Source organism: Orbicella franksi, chromosome 15, assembly GCF_964199315.1.
Source record: "Orbicella franksi chromosome 15, jaOrbFran1.1, whole genome shotgun sequence".
Classification (NCBI taxonomy): Eukaryota; Metazoa; Cnidaria; class Anthozoa; order Scleractinia; family Merulinidae; genus Orbicella; species Orbicella franksi.
This window is the reverse complement of record NC_138159.1, coordinates 14,369,731-14,392,265: the sequence shown is the minus strand read 5'-3', so window position 1 is coordinate 14,392,265 and position 22,535 is coordinate 14,369,731. Positions and strand designations below refer to the sequence as shown.

General features: G+C 39.0%; 1 protein-coding gene across 1 annotated transcript in view; it reads right to left on the bottom strand.

Moving 5' to 3' along the window:
- The window catches only part of LOC145470141 (protein sidekick-1-like), a 37,248-nt gene that overhangs the window by 3,192 nt on the left and 11,521 nt on the right, over positions 1–22,535 (bottom strand). Inside the window, exons 4-20 of the mRNA XM_081453981.1 lie at positions 16,366–16,421; positions 15,623–15,768; positions 14,703–14,993; positions 13,837–14,133; positions 12,299–12,577; positions 11,345–11,697; positions 10,784–10,925; positions 9,261–9,557; positions 7,357–7,692; positions 6,592–6,894; positions 5,132–5,428; positions 4,622–4,927; positions 3,728–4,015; positions 2,956–3,258; positions 1,477–1,943; positions 692–786; positions 131–287 (exon numbers count right to left, since the gene is read on the bottom strand). Of these exons, the coding sequence (XP_081310107.1) occupies positions 131–287; positions 692–786; positions 1,477–1,943; positions 2,956–3,258; positions 3,728–4,015; positions 4,622–4,927; positions 5,132–5,428; positions 6,592–6,894; positions 7,357–7,692; positions 9,261–9,557; positions 10,784–10,925; positions 11,345–11,697; positions 12,299–12,577; positions 13,837–14,133; positions 14,703–14,993; positions 15,623–15,768; positions 16,366–16,421 (4,413 nt within the window). The remainder of the gene's footprint in view (positions 1–130; positions 288–691; positions 787–1,476; positions 1,944–2,955; positions 3,259–3,727; positions 4,016–4,621; positions 4,928–5,131; positions 5,429–6,591; positions 6,895–7,356; positions 7,693–9,260; positions 9,558–10,783; positions 10,926–11,344; positions 11,698–12,298; positions 12,578–13,836; positions 14,134–14,702; positions 14,994–15,622; positions 15,769–16,365; positions 16,422–22,535) is intronic.

The window sequence follows — 22,535 nt, the reverse complement described above, 5'->3', positions numbered from 1 at the left end:
ACAGAGAGTACTCCGAACCTGGAGTTAATACCACAATTCATGCTTCTTAGCAATAGTTCTGATCAAATAGCGGACACAGTCAATTCTTCTAAACAGAATTCGGACCTCTCCCGTTACTGTATTGACCTACCTTGGCTCCATAGATTTTGTAGTCTGTTTCCAGGGAGACGCTAGTAATGGATGTGGCCATGTAACCGTTGACAATTCCAAAGATCACCAGCCCAGACAAAATCACGGCAATAGCGAGAAATCTTCCTAATATGGTTATCGGTGCACGATCGCCGTATCTAATGAGAAGATAACTTGAAAACTGTTTCGGACGTCTATCGACTTATGTGATTAGGAGATAATACAAGAGGTTTTATATGTTTAATTTCCAAAAGTGATCAGTCCCCAGCTTGTATTTTATATGCATTTTCATCACCAATAAAATGGAAAGGTTTATATTTGTGTTTATTTGTTTGTTTCTTTTTGTTTTGTTTTGTTTTGTTTTGTTTTGTTTTTTTATCAGGGCATTAGTTGAACTTTAAACTAAAGTATATTTCCACGAATGAAGTTTTCATCCCTTTGGTTCTTTCTGTATTCAAAGGTTTAGCACATCCTTTTTGTAGCACCTCCTTCCTTCCTTTATTTTCAGAACATTGGTTAAAATATAACCTAAAACTCATACCAATGATTGGTTTGCACTTACCCGACTGTTGTCATGGAAACAAAGGACCAATAAAAAGCCTCGTATGCTCCCTCGATGAAAGATGGAGGAAAGTCTTGTGGGTTGCAATCCGACTCCTGTATGGATAAAAATGAGAAAATCGAGTGTAAAATTGTACTTTTTACGTATCGTCACAGGAGTAAATATTTCCTTGTTTTTTAGACTGCGACTGTGCTTCCATATGAGTGTGAATAATAGATAATCACGATAAACATGGGCAATTGATCAATTCCCTGGCAAGACCTTGCTAAAGGATCTTGTGAAGCATCAAGCGTGTGAATCGAATTTCGAGTGAAACCATCCACAATCCGATATCAATTTCCCAATTGCCAGAGTTCAAGTTTTTGGTCATGTACCTGTTAAGGAATATGCTCCATTAAGGTTTCACCTCAAGGTAAGAAAAACTAGGACGACAGCACAAACCGGATTCTCAGTCTTTTCTAACATTCCATGGAGATATAAAAAAGGATTCTGCTTCCAATCTAAATTGCTGTGCTTACCCGAGTTCAAAGCAGCTGGAGGAAGCTTTTGGTCGCCTGCTCCGCAGCCGTCCAGCGATCTTTCGATGTGGAATTTCTCTTTTGGACATGGAAAGATTAATCTTCTGTATGTAACAAAAAGTCCGCTGGGATAATGTGAGGATAATTCCTAATCTAAAGTACCCAACCCAAGTACAATGTTCGGGTTCGAATTGAACATCCTAACTCACACGCCTAGCATGTGAAGTCTGTGTTCCTTATTTATTGATTACATTCTGCCTAACTTACCACTAACCACACCACAAGTCCAGCTAGATACGTGATGACCAAAGCGAGGGCGATCGCTGGCCAACAGGCAGCAATATTCGTCAAGATAGCGTTGGGCATGTCATCATGGGAGTTTGTATTGATAATGTACGCCATACCAGGTGATTCCACTATTCCTTGGTAGCCAAACTGCTTAGCAAAATGAGTTTGCTCCTTAAAGCCATAGACGGGGAAGAAGAAGTCTGTTGGGTTAACGATACTCTTCTGCAGTGAACGCAGATTGGAAAGCTTTGCCGACTGATTGAAGCCATTTGAATTCAAGTCCACATAAGAAGTACCATGCGACTGGCAGGTTTCACAACACCTGAAGGTTAGCTTCTTGAGGATTGGTGGAATAAGCCCGTCAGGGAAGCCATTTTCAGACAATCGGACGTATGGTCGAAACTCATACCAACTCGTTGTTAGACGTTCGTAGCAGCGACAGGTCTCTGTAAATAACAGAACAGGGGTTTTTTGGCAGGTAGAGAGAAGTATCATAAACAGCTGAAGTGTTGAAATGAAGTTGACTTTAAAAAAACAACAGCAACAACAATTGGCACAGTTTTAATCCTTTGTTTAATTTTTGAAAGTAAGATCGTAGTACATTAAAGTCAATTAATAGCAGCAACTGTTTGCGGATGGCTCTTTTCTCCTTGAAAAGAGCCACGTTGCGAATGGCGCATCTTAAAAAACAAATCATTTCGATGTGCGCAATCCATTTTAATCTTCCCCAATCTTAAGCTACCCTTTTTACTATACTAAACAGCTGTGATAGTTGTACTCCCTGAGTAACTATGGTTTTAAACTTTCCTTCATCTGAAGTTAATTTCTACGTCTCTCCTTATTACATACGCCTTGAATCAGCGGTAAAATAGAGGGACGGAGTAAGATAAAGAATAGACGGATTCGGCTACGTGTTTACATCCTTGTTGCCATCCAGTTCAGACCATGTGATGATTCATTTGGGAGGTTACAGTTGTGACATTTGCCAAACGAAACTGATTGTATGGGAGTATATACAAACAGAACAATTGTAACCTCCCAAGTGAGTCATGTCATGAGCTGAATTGGGAGGAAAAATGATGTAAACACTTTTGCCCAATCCGTCTATTAAACAATTAGATTATGAGCTCTCGATTTCTAACGCGTGATAGCTGACGAGGGCGGAGCCCGAGTCAGCTATCACGCATAGGAATCGAGAGCGAATAATCTAATTGTTTCAGTATAAATCCACTAGTCGCTCAAAACTTTATCTAAATCCTCTTCACAGACACTTCGAAAACGGCAAGAAGCGGTCGTCATTTTGTTAGCAAAGGCACACTGTCAAGTTACTCACTATCTATCACAGAATAGATAGTGAGTAGCGTAGCCAATCAGAGATAGAACACTAGTAGATTTATACTAAAAACATATATTCTATGCGCCGAGACATTGTATGATTGGCTTGAAAATTAGACAAACCTGCATAATCCGTAGCCGGTGGACCATTGCCCATGATCGTATATCCCATCACATCAATGCGATACAAAGAAAATATTTCGAGATTTTTCAACACAAGAAAGAAGGTCGAGGGGCTGACTATCTCCTCTCTGATTGGCTGATCTTCAACTGGCTCCTCTCCAATCGCAACGGCCTGGTACCTGATCTTGTAGCCAAGTAAAATGCCATGGATATAGCTGGAATCGATTGGTTGCCACGTAACAGGAATGGTTGTCAGGGTTACGTGGCTTTCAGCGATGATGCTCTCTGGTGGCCTGCTGGGAACTTGAGAAAAGAAAACAGTTTTGTCTTGTTCTAGCAATACAATAAAGGTCAAACTTTCTTCAAAAATATCCATTTCTCGATAACGAAAAGAATATTAGTTCTTTTGAAGTACGCGAAAAAAACTTGCAGAACTAGCCATTTCATCAGTGAGGCATTGGTAAACCTTTCCTTTATATTCGATCACGAAGGAGCAAATTTTTGAAACTTGTCCTGTTTCGAGAATGACGTAGGTTAGTTTGGTGTGAACGTGTTCATGGGATGCCGTTCGAAATGGGGTTAAAAGGGGCTGAAACTCGGCTTAAACTTAGAGAAGTTCAACTAAATCATCTTTCATTATATCGGAATGCAATCGAGACTTCTTCAAGGACTTATATTATCAAGGATTTAAATAATTATTGTTCCTACTCTTTTGCCGCCATCAGGAATTTTGTTTTCTCTAGAAAACAAATATTGTAGGTAAGTTCCATACCATCTTGGGCCGTGACCGCCGTTATGTTGTTTTCTGGTCCATATCCCTCATTTGTGAAGGCAAAAACTCGAATATGATAGACTGTAAACTTCTTTAAATCATCAAGAATGACCCAGTAGAGGAGTGGTCCTCGCACTCTAACTTCCTTCGTGCCATTGTGTTGGAAGTGAACTTGAAATCCTCTTATGATTCCATTTTTGAACTGCGGGGGGATTGTACCCCATTCAACTAAAAGACTAGTGGAACTTGGCGAAGAGTATGTGATGTACAATGGTGGGCGTCCTGGAGCTATTATAAATAAGATCAAGTTAATTACCTACATTCACAAGGAATTTCAGCATTGGTACAGTCAACTCCGAGTTATCGGGAGTTGAGAGCAAATGACGGGAATAAGGAAAATAAATGGTGTTTACTGTATATATCAGAACGTATAAACGTTATGGGAAACAAAAGGAAGCAAGGCAAAGCAGGTTTTTGCAGAATTCAAGGAGAAAAACGATAGGGCTACTGCTTCAGAGTTCATGCGATTTACTTTTTTGAGAAATAGTTTCAATGTGTTGTTTTGTTTTGTGTTGTCACGTATTGACAAACACAGTGGAGTTATCGAGGGTAAAATTATATGGAATGTAATCTGAAGGGAAACGAAAATTGCGTCGAGTTATCGAGAGGTTCGAGTTATTGAGGGTTCGAGTTACCGAGGGTAAAATTACAGTACATGTGTGATGGAAATCCAGGTGAAATATTGATTTGGTTTGAGTTAGCAAGAGTTCGAGTTAGCAAGGGTTTGAGTTACTAGGAGTCGAGTACATTTATAGAAAAGGTAGATAGTAACAATTCTCTGTTATATTTTATTTGTAAAAAGGGCGACAAAGAAGCCGGAAAGACCGCACTTACTGTCCTCTCGTGTCCGCACGAATATGGAATTGCTCAACTCTCCCTCTCTGGTAGTGAACGTTGTTACCCAAATATGGTACTCGGTAAATTTGCGCAAGTTGATGAGCTCAGCTTCAGTCACAGATATATCGACAGACACGTTTCTTAACACGCTTGCATGGACGGAGCCCGGAGCCTCTTCATAGTAAACCCTGTAACCTCGAAGAATCCCGCGAATATTGGGTAAAATAACTGCATTCCACTGAACGAAGATTGAGGTCGAGTTTGTGCTTTGTCCGGTCAGATTTGCTGGACTTTCATAAGGAGCTGTGAATAAAACACCAGAATCAATGAAACGCACCGCACACCAATAGGCCATTTCCGAGTTACCTTGTACCTCTCTTTTAAAACGAGGTAGTTTTGGATAAAGACTTCTGGCCATGGATGATCTGATAATTTTAGGTGACATCCAAGATTTCATGGGCATTTGCTGTAGAGTCAAATTTTAAAGATGGGATGCCCGTGGCTTACCTTCTTCGTCTGTATCTTCAAGTACTGACTCACTCCATGGACCGTCTCCAACAACAGTGAAAGCGGACATCTTGATGCTGTAGTTTGTCCAGATATCCAAATCGGTAATTTCCAGTGAAAGAACAGAAGCCTCCAAGGTGTAATTTCTAATGTTATACGCACTGGTATTGAATAGAGCGAGCTTGTAGCCTATTCCAATGCCGTTTATAGTTTCGTAAGGCACTGGAAGCCAGTCAACTTTTAAAACTGTGGGTTCAATTCCGTGAACTCTGATGTTACCTGGTGGTTCATCGGGTACTAAGGTCGAGGAAAGAACAAAATTATTTCGAAAACGAAACCCCCTTTTCAAATCTCTATTTTAAAGGAGATGCATTACAATACTACATCACGACGCTATATCTAAGGAAACAATTAATACTGTTCACTAGCGCTCGAACAACTTACGTTGTAAATTTAAGTGCGTATGACAGATATTTATTATATGGCAAGCTCCGCGAGCGGGCAAGATGAATCAAATCCTGCGCTGTGATTGGCTACCCGAGCGGGCAAGATGGGGCTATCTTGCCCGCTCGGGACTACCAGCCGTGTCCCGCAAGAAAAATGTCCCCGAAAGCCATATAATAAATCCTTTATTGACCAAGCTTGTTCGGTCAAGATGGCTGGATATTGGCCTCGTTCTTTTTTTGCGAGTTTATGGACCTCGACTCCGTCTCGGTCCATAAACTCGCAAAAAAAAGAACTTGGCCAATATCCAGCCATCTTGACCTCACACTTGGTCAATAACCCATATATATTTTTTAGTTCTCCTTATGGAATTCACACGAGCTCTTGATATGGAAATAGGAAAAAAAATGGATTTCGTTGTTTTTTTCACCGCAATTTAGCCATTCGAAAACGCCAAAATTTACTTCCTGACCCCCCCCCCCCCCCCCCAGCCGGAAGAGAAATTTCACGTCTTCAGATGGCTAAAACGCGGCGAAGAAAAAAAAAACGATATGCAATTTTTATTTCGGCTTCCAAATCATGATCTCGCGTAGATTCTATCAAGCAAATGAAAACATACCTGTTATATACGCTTTAAACGTGTCGAGAATTTGCCACGAAAACACTTGCTCTACTCTCCTTGTTTCCAAAAGGCTACGATAGGATGCAGCGTGGCCGAGTTGCAAAGGCACCGGACTTGAAATGCAGAGGCCACGAGTTCAGGTCCCGCTCTGACCACTAAGTTGAGTGGTCTCTCGGTAGACCCTAGTTCAACTCCTCGGTCATGCTAACAAATAGCGAACTAGTCTGCCTCACGCCAGTTAGCATGTTTAAGCCTATTATGTTAATTTGAAATGTTTCTTTCTTTCAGTTTAGTTAGCATGCCTGAGAACTAGCTAGTTGTAGCTAAGTACATCGACGACTTTTCATTCAACCACAGGTGAGACTACAATATAATACACATTATAATTACTCACCATCTTGCTCAGTACGAACAAACACAGGTTCAGAAAAATTCCCCAAACCAGCTACTGTCGATCCGGCTACTTGGATGATGTATTCCTTATACTTCCCTAATCCCTCCACTTCTGCATGGAGGCTGGTGCTGTTTACCGTTACCACGGAGATAGTATCGTTTGCTTTATCGTGTCTCCAATATCTTACGTGATATCCTAGGAGAATTCCATTCCTGTGGTCTAAAGGGATAGGCTGCCACGTGACATTAACACTTGTGGAGCTAGTGTTGCACGCGGTTACGTTTGACGGAGGATGATCTGGTACTGAAGATGTCGAGGGAAAAAAATAATGGCCGTAGATAAGAGAGAGACGAATATGCAAATCATGTATGAATTGAAGTAATATATCAAACACGAAAGACCGTAGTTGAACACATTTTCAAACACCGAGAAGAGAGTTCAAAATGAGACGCGTAGCGGAGTATTTTTGAGGTACACCGAGGTGTTTGGAAATGTGGTCAAACATTGTCTTGAGTATTTAATGTATCTTCTCAATCGAAACTTAAATTAAGGAGAAAATGGAGAATCAAAATCATCAAAATCTAAGTTAGTTAAGATCAGATATCCAAACCCGTCATGGTCATGATTTCTTGTTTTTAACTTGATGAGTTATTGACGAGTTTGAGAAGTAATCTACAAAACACTAAAGATTTCTTTAGTACAGTGAACATAGTTTCATTCTAAGTTGCATGTATATCTGCTAGTCTATGAAATGGTGTGTCATACCGTCCGCTGCGGTGGTGAAGTTTGCCGCCAATGTGGGAACGCCATCTTTCACAGTAAATGCCAACACAGTGACTGTATACGAGGTGTACGCCTTTAAACCCTCCAGGTTAAAGGTAACTTGTTCGTCCTCAATGCTTCTTTTCCTGCGCTTGGTTTGAGTTACATTGATAACGAAGGTCTTCCAAGGCTCATTTGGAGATAGGCTTTCTCGATAATTTCCTTTATACCCTCGGAGTCGCCCGTTGATATGATATTTATCTACTGGCTCCAGTCGGAATGTTAATTCTGAGCTGCCGGTGTGTTGGACACTGAGGTTTTTAGGAGACTCGCTGGGAGCTGTGGTATTAAACAAAAATAATAAACTACATTAACAGAAAGCAAAATGAAAGGGATTCCGGTCTTTCACTAAATGGGACAAGCTCCTTGGGAGCCGTGAACATTTTAATGTATTGGACTCAGTTGCGCAACGCAGCGTAAATAGAAGAGTTTGTATAGGACTGTAACGATCGCTTATTCAGAATATGGTGAAGACATTCAATTAGAACTATTTACGTCGACACTTTTGTGTACTTCCGGTGTTTTCGTGACGTTTTGAGGCCGTTTCAAAGTGATTTCAGCGATTTTTTTTTTGTATATCTATTTTTCTCTCTATATAATTATCGTTCCTCGACGTACCTGTAGGCAACACGAGTGGTGAAGCCCAGCATGTTTACCTAAGGAAAACAGCCGTAAATTCTTCCCAAAAGGATATTACTTTGTTGGCAAAATACAGACCAAAACTGTCTAAAATATTGTAAAAGATATCAACAAATTAAACTGTAAAAGTTTTATCACAGCACACCAACGTATTATCTAAATACTAGACTATTTAGGCGAAATGTATAAATATCATTATTATTTTTGTATTTACGTGAAATAGATGAACGTCTAAAAGGATTACATTTTCGCCCAGCCCATTTTGGAAGTTAATGAAAATAAGAAAAGCTGGGAACACGAATCAACTCAGATCCTCGAAAATTGTTTAAAAAAAAAGGAAAAGTAAAAAGCTTTATTAATGTGTCAATGTATTTAGTTTTCACGACTAATTGGGGACAAAAAAAGAAATTAAAATTATTGTTACAGTCGTTTTGTCCAGTTGCCGTCAAAAGGAGGACTATCATGGGATTTCCTCCATTTTGGAGTCAAATGGCGCAAAATTGTGACTAAGTACCTCTATTCGGACATAATATACCCTTTCCCCCAGACCACCAAGGTGAAAACACTAAATAACTACAATGGAACCCCGTTTATATGGACACCAAAGGGACATGATAAAGTGTCCGCATTATCTGGGTGTCCGTATTAAGCGGGTTAATTTAAGCGAATATACATGAGCTTTTTAGTCGTCGGGACAAAGAAAACTGTCCGTTATAAGCGTGGAGAGGGGTTTCACTGTAGGCCATTTCAAAACGAGTCCCCGTGCAAAACCTTTCATATGAAAAAAAGCTTGCGTGAATCTGTAGTGTGAACACATTTTCGTATGAATGGTTTCGCGCGAAGACTCGTTTTGACACAGAGGCAAAAGGCAACTCGGAATTGGCCTATTGTTATAGGTAGGAGAAATTCTAGTTGTTTTTCAAAGACGTAAGGAAATGGTCTAAACAGCCCTGTTCGACTATTTTTCAATTTGAAATCAAAACTTCCACTGATACGTCACTCATGATGACATCTCGATAGTTAACAGCTTACGTGTACTGGTACAATAATTTTCGACAGAACTGGACCACTTTAGTTTTTATTTTGCATTGATGTGTAGAAGCCATACTCATAACAGTGTACTTTTTAATATATGCATCGAAATACATTACTTCAGCTGTCAGTTAAGGCGATATGTCAGAGTTAGTTTTAGCTTTAACTCAACCTACCGTCTTCTTGTGTTTGTAGTCCTATTGTGTCGGTGATATTTCCCTCCCATGAGCTCGTAATTCCAAACACTTTGATTTTATAAGGCGTAAACGGTTTCAAAATGTTCAGGTTTACATCTGTCATTGATGAATTAACCGTATAATTAAAACTTTCTCCTCTCAACAAATCAAAGATTTCTACTCTGTATTCTAAGACGGGCTCGCCTAATTTAAAGGGGTCCAGTGGTTTCCATTGGAGACCGACTCCAGTGGAGCTTGGTTCAGAGGACGTGATATTAACTGGTTCAAGCTTGAAATCTAGAAAAAAAAATATAACTGTATTAGTCTAAAGATGCAAAACATGCAAACTGGGAAGATGATCTCAGAAGTATTCCTTGGCGGGCACCCACGTGGTTGTACCAAGTCGTCGGCGTAAAGCCCTAGGGAACCATACGAGTACGGGCCGGGGGACTAGGGGGGGGGGGGGATGCTGCAGCACCCTCAAAATTTGGGCAAGTCAGTTTTTGGGGCAACAAGACAAATTTTGGGCAAATAGTTTTTAAAACGCTTCAATTTGTTTGGAGAAATTACAATGTAATCGGTATACAATAAGGTGAGACTCGACACTCAAACGTAGTGCTAGTCGGCATTTTCTTTTAAGAAAATGTTAAAACACCCATTATTTTTTCGTGTCTTACATTGTCACCGAGACAAAAGCTTTATTTTTGAAAGCTTAAGGTAAGATAGGAACTTTATTAAGGACGTTCGTGCTAATTGTTTCTGCGCATCTTGACTGTGCACGCAAATTCACTCGCCACGTCATGCATCGAGCGCGCTAAGTCATAAAATGAACATGAAAGGGCAGATGGCCATTGCTATAGCTTTTCCTGGATTTAACGACCTTGGACGTTCGGTGACTCCGAAATTTTCTTTTGATGGATCGCTTTCTCTACCGATTTTCTACGTTTAGCGAAAAAATGCAAAAACTCTAAGTTTTGTGAAAATTTCTACTCTCTTTCGATGAGATGTCAGTTTCTTGGGGGCCTTGACTCGCCACTCTCCCCTCTCCCGCGACCCAGCTAACATTAAAATGGCTAAAACCATTTATTTTCTTGCGCTGAGAGGCATTGTGAGAGTGAGGCGCCTTGTTCGAGATCTCATCACAACGACCCGGCTAGGGCTCGAACCCTGACCACTCAGCTAGAAGTGCAGGGCACTTATCCTTATTCCAAACCAAAGTCACTTTATATCAGTGCCTAGGTGGTATGCATAAAGGGCATCACCCATTCAATGCCACTTGCCACTGGCGGGCCTCCAAACACTTCCATTCTAGCTCCTTATTCCTTTTCTTTTTAGACTTTTTAGCCATTCTATGCAAAGCGGTTACTCTTGGTCTTCAAACAAGGCTCGTCTCCATTAGAAGCCAGGACAATGTTTTTCTAGGATCCTTTCCGAATATCTTTCGCCATTTGAATTGCCATCAGATTACATAATTGGCCAAACGTATGCTATGAATTGGTAATAATATCGTATTTTATGATTACCGTATTCACAGGTGTAAAACTCCGCTCTCATAGACACGTAACCTTCCCAAGATCTTGGTAGTATCCGAATGTAGCGCGCCTTGATAGGCGGAGTAATTGCATTGTAAACAACAGTGTTACTATCCCAGTTGCCTTGAAAAATCTGCGAAGAAAGTAAAAGCGAAGATTTCCAGAAGTGGATCTAACTCTGGAAGTCAAACAAAGTCATGCGAGACATGGAACTACACTGGGGAGTATTCTTGCAACCAAACCCAGGCAGTTTATAAAGAACATTCCCGTTTCCGTGTTTGCGGGAGTGCAGATTCATCGTTAGTATGGTTTAAACTAAATAAGTAACTAAATAGGTTAATAACTAGGCAAGATTCTGTTCATCCTTGGGTTGACGAGTGATTAGACAACACTAACTTGGACATCCCATGGTCGAATTAGCGCCTAATGATGCATTACTGGCTTCGAGCACTTTCGAAGAACTGGCACATAAACGTTTTGAAAACACAAGCGAAGAGGATGTGATTCAAGAATTACTGCTTATACCAAACAATGACAGTTATGTAAAATTACCTTCACATTTCCAAACTGTTCATAAGCTTCAAAATCAATACCATCCTGACTATAATTCAACGAGTAAGTTTTCACCCACTGAAAGAAACGTAGTGAATCTAATAGTCTGCCTTGAGTTGCTACTTTGGTTACGGTAATTTTTTCTAGGAAATCAACCTGCAGCCAGGGCTGATCAAAGGGCTCATCAAAGTCACTGCCGTCAGCGCTCCAGGAGCCCCCGATGTAAATATTGTCTGGGTCAAAATTTAATCGACCGTTGCTAGCGGCATGAACGTCCCCAGCCCCAGCCTTGGAAGATGCACTAATTTGTGAGTTGGAAATGTTGTAGTTTTCCATACCAAGAGCCTGGCAACCTGTGAAGAATGAAAAAATCAAAGCAATAAGAAATTAGCATGCTTAAACCGTTTTATGTCAATGCAACGTTTCCGAACATTCGTGAAAATATCCCAAGATTACCGACTGAGACATACCATGGATCAGGGTCGTGTAGGGGATTTTGGGAGGTACGGTACACAAGGAGAAGAGGGGTTAAATGGAATGTACGACATTTTCATTCGGCGAATATATTCGTACATAGTGTATTCAGCTAGAACACTCAATAAGCCATTAGTTCATGCTTTAATTAGCGTGTGTCATTAAGTTATGATGCACGCAGAAAGTTTGGAGAGCACGAAAGAAACTTAAGAGTTGCATCTTGAGTCCTCTGTAAACTTTCCAAGTACATCATAAGTCAATGGTACACAGCTAAAAGAATGAATCAGTTGGAAATAATTTTATCTGGCGAACGGAAAAGTTAACTTTGCTAATGCCTTGAACGTGCGTCGTTTGATTATGATGCACGTGCGCCTTTGCTCGCTTTTAATAGTAAATATTAAGCTGACAGTTTAAATTCCATTTGTTCATACGTTTGTAGACGACAAATAAAAGCTTGGCTGCGCTCACTCAATGACCTACCATCAATGTTAGTGATTGCTATTACTTCATCGCTGAAGTTCCCAAGTCCTTTAGAGGTATAACCAGCAACTTTAATTTTGTAAGCTTTGGATTTTTCCAGCCCATCGATCTTTATTATTTGGTCACATCCATAAAAACGTTCGTCGATGTCATCGAGCATCGTTACATAACCCTGAAGAATGCCATTGGTATGGCTTTCTGGGATAGCTGCCCACGTGACCATTACACTCGAGTAGCTTGTACTATGGGCTACTACTACTGGCGGTGGTAGACTGGGAACTAGTATGAACAAATTGTGAAAGCAATAAGACGTATTTAAAAGGAATTATGTGTATTAATAGATGGCACATTAACCCTACTTCAAACAAAAAAAGGCAAAATAGCTCAATAAACGGGCAGGATGAACAAAATCCTGCGCTGTGATATCTTGCCCACTCGCAGACTACCCGCTGTGTCCCGCAAGAAAAATTTTCACGAAAGCCATGCAATAAATCCCTTATTAACAGAATTGTTCGGTCATGATAGCTCGATACTGGCCTTGTTGTTTTTTGTTTTTTGTTTTTTTGTTTTTCTTTTCTTGTTTATGGGCCTCGACTCCACCTCTGTCCATAAATACGCTTAGTCAATAACCCATATATTCAAAATGAATGACGATTTAACGCCTCAAAGGTCGTTTTAGTCCGAAATGGGTTTATAAATTCTGTTTTCTTGGCGAACCATAAAATAGACTTGACATGCTTGTTCTTTTTGTTCTGTTGTTACGCAAGGTGAAGTGACGATAGCATTAAAGAATAGTAGAGTGAACTGCTAACTGCAAGTCAATATTCCTCCCTACTTCTTTAGTGCTCATGTCATTTCCAGGAGTACATAATAGAACAAAGCGCGATTAAGCCTTTTTTTAAAATTTGTTTAATTATAAAGTTTTCGTATTCGCGAGATATTAACTTCATACTAGTTTTACTTTCAAGTTGCCTGCGTGCTATGGTGTCAGAGATCGTACGCAATAGTTTTGTTTTACAAATTGTTCTCGTCTGAACGACCTCGATAAAAACACACACCTCTTGAGGTCTCCTTATTAACTAAGTAAAAAAATCTGTGCTGCTTTAATGATGTAAGTTTTCTTTTGGTTTGCAAACAATGTTAGCCCCTTAATGATCTATCAAAACACGGTTGATGATGACGTGAGCAGTGGTAAGTTTCCTCCCGCTTTGTGCTCCTTCCTTCGTCGTTCATGTTCTCGCTCAATAACTGGCCTCTCCCAACATAAAACACTGTGGCGCTCTTTACTTTAAAGTCAATCAGACTCTTCACAATCACCGGCTTTGACTTTGCTGACAGATATTTCTTGTTCGCTACACCTCCATCTAGATATGTACGGCTAGTCTGTCTGGTGCAACGAAATATTTTGTGGCTGTACCATTCTATTGTGTTGCCTAGAGAAAGACGAATGGGATGGGGGCACAAAGCGCTGTTGACTCTGTATTAATCACGAGCAGTTGTTTTCCCTGCATGTATGTTGTTAATTAAATTTTACTTACCGCCATCTGGTGATCTGAGCACAATAAGTGGACTAGGTGGTCCTTCTCCTACGCTGTTAAACGCAGCAACTTTAACTTCATACAGTCTTCCCCTCCTTACGTTTTGTAGTTCTGCTGATAAATTGAAGGCATTCACGTTCATTTCTTGAGGGTTGCCACTATTCTGTGTCTCATACATGATGTGGTAACCTAGAATAACTCCAAGGCGATGCTCCAAGGGAAGTGGTTGCCAAGTGACGGTGAGTTTTTTGGTGTCGTTAAGAAAGCCGCTGACATTTAATGGAGGAGACGTGGGAACTAAAAATGAATCGGTACGAATTATAAAGAATGTATTTGTTAGTATAGTCTTCGAGGATTACGTCACCAAACTAACCTGTTTACCCAGGATCATTACCACGCTAAAACTATTGGCGGCGGTAGATTGGGCACAAGTAACGTGATAAAAGGCGTGTACAAAATTATGACTGTAAATCGTACTTGTAGCCAAGCATCCTGAGTGCAATACCCCTTTAAAACTAAGGCAATTTGAGTGAAAGGCGATAGGTGGGTGGAATGATAGACTTTGAAAGAATGAGGAGTGGTTCTTTTTGCATACAACACTATTCGTTTGCATTTTTTGCATGTTCTGTTCTTCATTCATGAATAGGCTAATGATAGTGCCTCTAGTTCCAGCAGAATTGTTTAGCATGTCCAAAAACCCAATATGTAGTAGTCTTGTGAAGCGTGATCATAAATTGTACAGGGCTTATATTTTCCTTTGTAGTTTTCTTCAGACTCTCACTTTCCAGCTTTACGACCTGCACTTTGTCGTAAAACAAATCGGAATATAAGATTTTTGAACAAGATAACGCGTTTCCGTTACTCACTGTCTTCTGCTGTTCTAACCAGAACTTCGTCACTTTCCTTCCCTTCTCCCTCCAGGGTGAAGGACTTCACGCTTATGGCGTACACCGCATACTTCATGAGGTCTATTAGCTCATATCCTGGTATCCTTGATGCAACCCTGACGCCGAATTTCTGTGACGAATCGTTCAAGCGATATAAAACCTCAACCCCGCAGAAAACTCCGTGAGTTAAGTCTCCGGGTTCATCCCATGAGACTGCCACCGATGTAGAGCTTGTGTTGTGTGCATAGACCTGGAGCGGCTTAATGTAGACTGTTTCAAAAGACAACCAGCAATCAGACACGCGAGTGGAAATAGAAACATTACAAAGAACAAAAACAAAAGGTGTTCTAACAGAAATTTCTGTGCTATGTCGTCACCCAAATGCGAGCAATCCATTCTTTCCAGCGACCTCTTTCCCGTACAAATTCATTTGATAAATCTCACTCTAGATCTTAAACTTGACTCTTCTGAACGTTCGTATTGTTGGTAAGATAAGTGTAACTTTTACTTTTCTTCTTGCACTAATTTTTGGTTCATTGCCTTAATGGGTGATCGTTTCGTTTTAGTGCTGATGTTGTTAAAAGTAGTTGTACAATGGAGTACCCATTTCTCGAACCCTCATGTTTTCAAACCTCCCGATAACTCGTACTAAAAGTCGTTTCCCCTCTTCAGTCGAACACTGTAATCTTACCCCCGATTTCTCGAACTATCCAATTTTCGTTTCCCTTGGAGGTTCGAAAAATCGGGATTCCACTGTATACCTGGTTCTGAAAGTTTCAATGTTATTCTGTATTTCAATTTTTGAATTCGGCTAAGCATCTTCTGATAGCTTGTCCGCAGAAGCTCTCGAATGACCAAACCAAAAAGGTTATATGACTACTTTGTAGTAAGAAACTAACCGTCATTAGCTTCCATGGCAACCAGTCTAATCGGGGTACTACCCAGCATGCTTCTTGACTCGATGCTTCTTTCAAGTGGTTCGATTTGTTTGTACCCAGTCTCTTTGAATCGCACAGTGAAGTTCACTGCTACATTCGTGAGGTTCCTGAAACAATTATGCAACAAGTTTTCTCGATACATTCTCAATTGTTAAAACACCTCTCGATGACCTGAGTCAATATTCAATATTCTTTTCAGATCCACTTCAGACTATGGCCCGTTTTCTCGTTGACCAATAATTTAAGACGAGTCGGTGTATAGGGTGCAAAATAAGCCAATTGTCGAAGATGTATCACCCGGAAAGTCATTCTCACTAGCCACCCCCCCCCTCCTCCCCCCCCCCCAAAATTTATTACTACTATGAGCTATTAAGTTAAAATGAACCTAATGCGATAATTTCATCTCTTAAAATTCTTCTGTAATTTGAATTTCCTCTGAGGGATTCCTCAAAAAGCTTCACTTATCCATCGGAAAAGTAAGGAATAGAATCCACTAGACCCAGGCTATCGGGCACAACTTTCTTTGCACGCTGTTAACAGACAGACAGGATCGTATATAGCACAAATATTTCCTATTTTTTGGCTCATACAGTAGCCATGTCTGCACTAGGGACAGACTTATCTTATTTGTTAGTAAAAAAAGAATAAACATAATTTAGGAAACAATTTGTTGGAGTGACTATTGTGGAAATACGAAGTCTTACCAGAAAAGAAAGTTTTCTACTTGTAATGACGTATTTTCTTGGTAAAGGCTTCTGACCTAAAGAATAATAATACTTGTCAGTACTCATTAGCAAAGAATTTTCTATCCATATATAATCATTCAACAATCATTCATTGTGATTTTTTCTTACTTATGATCTATTGCTGACGTCATTAACATTGTTTTTTGTTCCTTTATTATATAAAACAAGTAGATTCCATGTTGCCGTGCGTCTGTTCAGTAATAACTTCTTGAAGTAAATAATTTTGTCTCACACCTTAGGAGCGAATGCACAGGGGTCGAGAACCTTCCTGAATCGAAAGGATGCTCAGCCAGTCCGGGCCATTACCAGAAATGGATATGCGGTGACGTCATGAGAAATGGCAATATGGCCGCCAAAGCTAGGCACACCATACAAAGTCCCTTCCGAGCTCTTTTCGGGGCTTAAAAGCAGCCTTTTCCCACAAGGCTTTGCACACAATACAATATAACAATGAAGTTTTAGCTGAGCGTGAAAAAAATGGCGGCTAGCGAAACGTCTTCGAGTTTCGAGGCAAAAACCTAACTTTTTTTGCTATTTTTGCTCTGGTTTTTACACGACAAAACTCCAAATAGATGGAAAAATCAGGTACGTTGCAATTTTTTTCCTCTTTGAAAAAAATATGTCATTAATGTCTATAAAATTTGCTTTCATTTGGTGGTATTTTTGTATTGGTCCACGACTGCGTCGCTTGGTCCAAGGTTTTTAAAGATGAAATACTCTAGTTTCGCCACATGCGTCTGTTATTGACCGATCGCGCTGACCATGCAGTGGACCCGATTTCAAGCTGTGTTTACTTTATTCCCCGACAGGCAATGATATTGAACAAGATATTTGTGGAAGAAATTGAAAGCGGGACTGTTGAGAAGATTGAAGGCAGATAATTCATGGTAGGCCACATATAATTGCCATCCCCTTTACTCCTTAAATGCTAACCGCAAGCAAACAGTAGTAATTAAATGTTAACCGCAAGCAAACAGTAGTAAATAAATGCCAACTGCAAGTAAACACAATATTTAAATGCTAACCGCAAGCAAACGGCAGTAAATAGAAGCAAACTGCAGGGAGACTATATGGGTGGCCTACCATGAATTATATCCCAGATTGAAGGGTAAGTGTATTTCACTATTACATTGTACATAAGCTCATAAACAAATAACAGGCAGAAAAAGTCTGTAAATTGCTTAACCTCTGTTTCACCTGGGTTTCCAAACTCGTGCTGCACAGCTGACGTAAGGTTTCGCCTACAGAGATGTGAAAAACTTGCCTGGTGCCTTTGTGGGCACAGACACTGTGGTCGTGATTTATAATTGGGGTTTGGTTGACATCTTTTTTTGAAAAGAAAAAAACCTATATTAGTCTTGGCTAAGAAGTGAACTATTCCTTTGATTGATCCAAACTGCAAATTCAACTAAAGATCAGCAGCCTTCTCCTTCCCTTATCTTGCCTATCAACCTAAGTAACAAATGCAATTCCACAAACTTAAAAGAAAGCCAATACCCAATGCTATCCTCCTCCCTCCATAAAGCCAAAAAGAATACAAAAAAAATATCCCCCACCCCTAAAAATAATCCACAAGTTTGCTTGAAGTTAATGCTGCATGCTGAAAAAAAAGTAATGAGTTGTGATTCATGGATAAAAGAAAATTAGGGGTATTATTTATATTGTTTATATTTGTTTCATGTCTATTCTTTTTAAGTCATGAACAGGAGGAATTCAGGTATATCAATATTAATTGTTACATTTTCTTTTAAGAATAATAACCGGGGAGCCAAAGGCGTCAATGAAACCCACTGCTACACAGGAATGGGCGAAAAATAAAAGAGCAGGAGGTGGTGCAGTCATTCCTTGCAACTGGCTATTGCATGTTGCGAAAGGAGGATAAAGCTTCAAAAAAGAGACCAGATAACAAATGCTATTGGGTCAATAGGATCTGCCATTGATGGTTTTCAAGACATGGAAATAAGAGTACGTATAAAATTCACTTTTGATACATGTAGCTGTGGTAAGGTACAACAAAACTTGGCTGAAAATTTAAATGTAATTTGATACTTCCTTAGTTTGAACAAAAGCACAGCCACAAAAAATCCCCTTTAAATACAGATCTATCAATTCTAGAGAAAGGTGGATATGTTTGGGGGTCATGTGGAGGATCTTGCATGTAGTGGCCTAGTACCTGCTTTGAGAAAATTATGGTATCTTCCCCTATGATATTCCAAAAATTCAGAATAGTATGATGACATCATGTAAAACAATACTGACTGAATTTCACTTTTGATGGCTGTAAGTGTGGATTAACTATATTGGTCGCTAACTTCATAATTATTTTTATCTTGCAGGTTATGACAAGAGAGCAATAAAAGAGGAAAATGAAGTTTTAATATTATGAAAATAACATAATCAAATGACTAATAAATGCTTATAGTGAAGTAGCTTTTGAATAAACAAACTGAAAATGCTTCTAGTGAATTAGTAGCTGTTTAATAACCTTGCTTGTACACAGAACACAAATCCTGTGACAATTTTGGTGTGCAGAAGAGGGAAGTGTCTGAGGCAGCAGCAAAGAAAGATATCTAAAATGGGCTAGTTAAATTATAATAGTGTAGTGGCATATAATATTTTTAAACCTGGATAAAAGTAAACATTTACTTTTATTACCTATTTTTCCAGTGTACGAGGAATTCATACATTCTGAATAAAATATTGGAACTTTTGCTTAAGGACACTGGTAGCATCATCTTCTACAACTCACTGAAAAACTTCCATAAATTATATATGACACATGGAAAGGATGAAATAAACTTCCCGTTTTAAAACAATTCTAACCTGTTCTATATTGATTCACAAAAAGTTGAGATTGTTGAGATTCACTGCCCCAGAGCACATGTTGAAAGAGGGTCAAGATTTAAGAAAAGAAATAAATAGAAAATTCACAAAAATCCACATTACTGCAGCTGTCTTCATTACCTGATAGAGATGATATAAAATCAGTATTTCAGCTAGATTACCTTTCATATTGCAACAGCAAACAGCTTAGCTTAAATTAAGAGTGGTGATCAGCGCTGCCGAGGCCAAAATCAGCCTTTGTTGATCTTCGGCAGTCCTGGGTTGTGGAACGATACCTCGATACCAAAGTAAGTCGCATTAGTACAGTTTATCTTAACTTTATCGAAACTAAGCTTTTATACGATAGAAGAAAATTGGTTCGAATCGGGGGTTAAAATTAATGACACGAATTAAGCGAATCCAAGGAAAACGCCTACTAGTATGAATTATTCGCAGGTTCCAGAGATCGCGGGATTAATAGATGGGGAGGATTCCACCGTATTATTGTTGTAGTTAGTTATGCGACGTCCCTGCCGACATAGACTTCTTTTCACTCGCCATTCCTCTCGGTCTCAGTCCTTTCGCGGTCCAGGCAATGTTTGGGTTTTGCGTGAGCCAATCAGAGTACAGGAAATCATATATCCATTTCTGGTAATGGCCCGGACTGGCCAGCGTGTCTGGATTGAGTGCAGTGCGTAATCCAAATTCAGAAGCACACATAAGGTACATTCACTTATACATCTGTAACCGTCCTTCTTTGTTAATGAGTATTTGTTTATCTAATGGGCAAATAGCTGAAACAATCTTTTGATTAATTGTGGACCTCAGATTTAAAAGTCGTTTCCCCCACGGGCCTCATAAAAAAAAAAAAAAAGAACTACATCTTTTTTCAGTTAAAGCAGATTTCGATAATTGCAGGGATTTCCTGAGGAATATTGTCGTGATGTCTATCAAAATAAATATCCACAAATCGAAATTTGTAAAATAAACATTTCAAAAAATAAAATTATAATGGAACCAAAAGTTTCTGTGAAGTCTATGGGAATACAAGAGCGACCTCAAAAATGAGCTACCTAGAAAATTCCCAAGAATTTTTTCTAGCTCTCAAGAGATCCCAGGTGTCATTCCGGTCTAAGAATTGACTGCGTATGCTGACTTTCAGCAGAGATCTTGTAAAGTTGTTGTTGTTGTTGTTGTTGTTGTTATTGTTGTTGTTTTCACCTGACTGCGAACAGTAGCTATACAATTAGTTTTGTTTGCATTTTTGTTCGGTTGACTAAACTTATTCTTGCATTATACGTCAATACGTTTTGTCTTCATGAAATCATTTTGTAGCTTTCGTCAGTCTTTTTATCACTGGAAAAGTTGAAAATTTACAGAGTATGTAAATAACATGTAATTAACATGTAAATAACCAAAAAAAGACTGTAAAGAATAATTTACATGATTTTTCCCCTTTTACATGTTTTAGAGGTTTCATGTAAATAACATGTAAATATTTTAAGTGAAACATGTAAATGATGAAGAAAACACTGTAAATGTTTCAAAGCAAAGGGCTATGATCATGTAAATAACATGTAAACTGTTCCTGCAAATACTGTAAATAGCCTGTAAATTTCTTGTGATTCAACCTGGAAACCCGTAAATAACATGTAAATTTAATACAGGGAGGGTGCCATAATACTGTAAAAAACATGTAAATAAAAAAGGGGAGGCTGTAAATAACATGTAAATAAAAAAAGGGAGGCTGTAAATAACATGGAAAATGAAAACAGGAGCCTGTAAATAACATGTAAATCGAAAAAGGGAGCCTGTAAATAACGTGTAAATCGAAAAAGGGAGTCTGTAAATAACACGGAAATCAAAAAAGGAGCCCATAAAGAACATGTAAATCGAAAAAGGGAGCCTGCCAATAACATGTAAATCAAAAAAGGGAGCCTGTAAATAACATGTAAATGGAAAAAAGGAGCCTGTAAATAACATGTAAATCGAAGATGGGAGCCTGTAAATAACATGTAAATCGAAAAAGGGAGCCTGTAAATAACATGTAAATGGAAAATGGGAGCCTGTAAATAACATGGAAATCGAAAAAGGGAGCCTGTAAATAGCATGTAAATGGAAAAAGGGAGCCTGTAAATAACATGGAAATCGAAAAAGAGAACCTGTAAATAACATGTAAATTGAAAAGGGGAACCTGTAAATAACCTGTAAATTGAGAAATGGAGCCTGCAAATAACCTGTAAATTGAAAAAGGGAGCCTGTAAATAACCTGTAAATTGAAAAAAGGGAGCCTGTAAATAACATGGAAATCAAAAAAGGGAGGCAGAAACCCTGTACGATAAATGACTTGTAAATAATAACTTGAAGAAAAATGCATGGAATGTACTGTTGTACTGTTGACCTTAATTATAATAGTAGAAAATATGCAAATTTATACAGAATCAGAAATTTATTGCAATCAGAACAAACTCAGTAAAATTCAAATAGTTTTTATATGCCACGAATAAGGTTTACAATGTATACATTGCAACAAATAAAACATGTTTTCTTTTCTATCTATCCATAACAAGACGACTTAAACGTAATTTTGTGCATGGCCAAAATATTTTAAAATACCATGACTGAGCTCCTTTAACCGAATTCAAGCACTTTTCGAGAAGACTACTAAAATTCAAGACCTTTTCAAGATTGTGCAAAACCATGTCATATTGAGCCCTATTTAATTCATAAATAATAAAATGATTAAGAACTATACTGTTGTCAGCTACAACTAGTGAAAATTTTGCAATTTAGGTGTATTACTAAATTAAAATTGTTTGCGAATGGATACCTGTCTTAAATATATACTAAATCCACAAAGTCAAATGCAACATAATGATAATACCTTTGTCATAAAATGAATGAATAAACTGTTTTTTCTTACTAAGTAATTAATGTAGGATTAAATTGGCCTTAATAATGAGAAATGGGGGAGGCATGATGGCCTCATAGTTACATGTACACTGTAGTACGCTCAACTCCTGATCGAGTGATCCGGGTTCAAGCTCTAGGCAGGTATGTTCTGTTGTGTTGTTGAGCAACACACTTTACTCTCAGTGCCTCTCCACCCAGGTGTATAAGTGGGTAGCAGCGAATTTAATGGTGGGGTAACCCTGCAATGGACTGGCATCTCATCCAGGGGGAGCAGAAATAGTCCTAGTCGCTTCCTGCTACAGAAAGCAGGATAAGCTCCAGCCTGTTGGGCCACGTGGCTTGTATGCAGACTTTACCTTTACCTTATTATGAAAATTACTGCAATGTAAGTG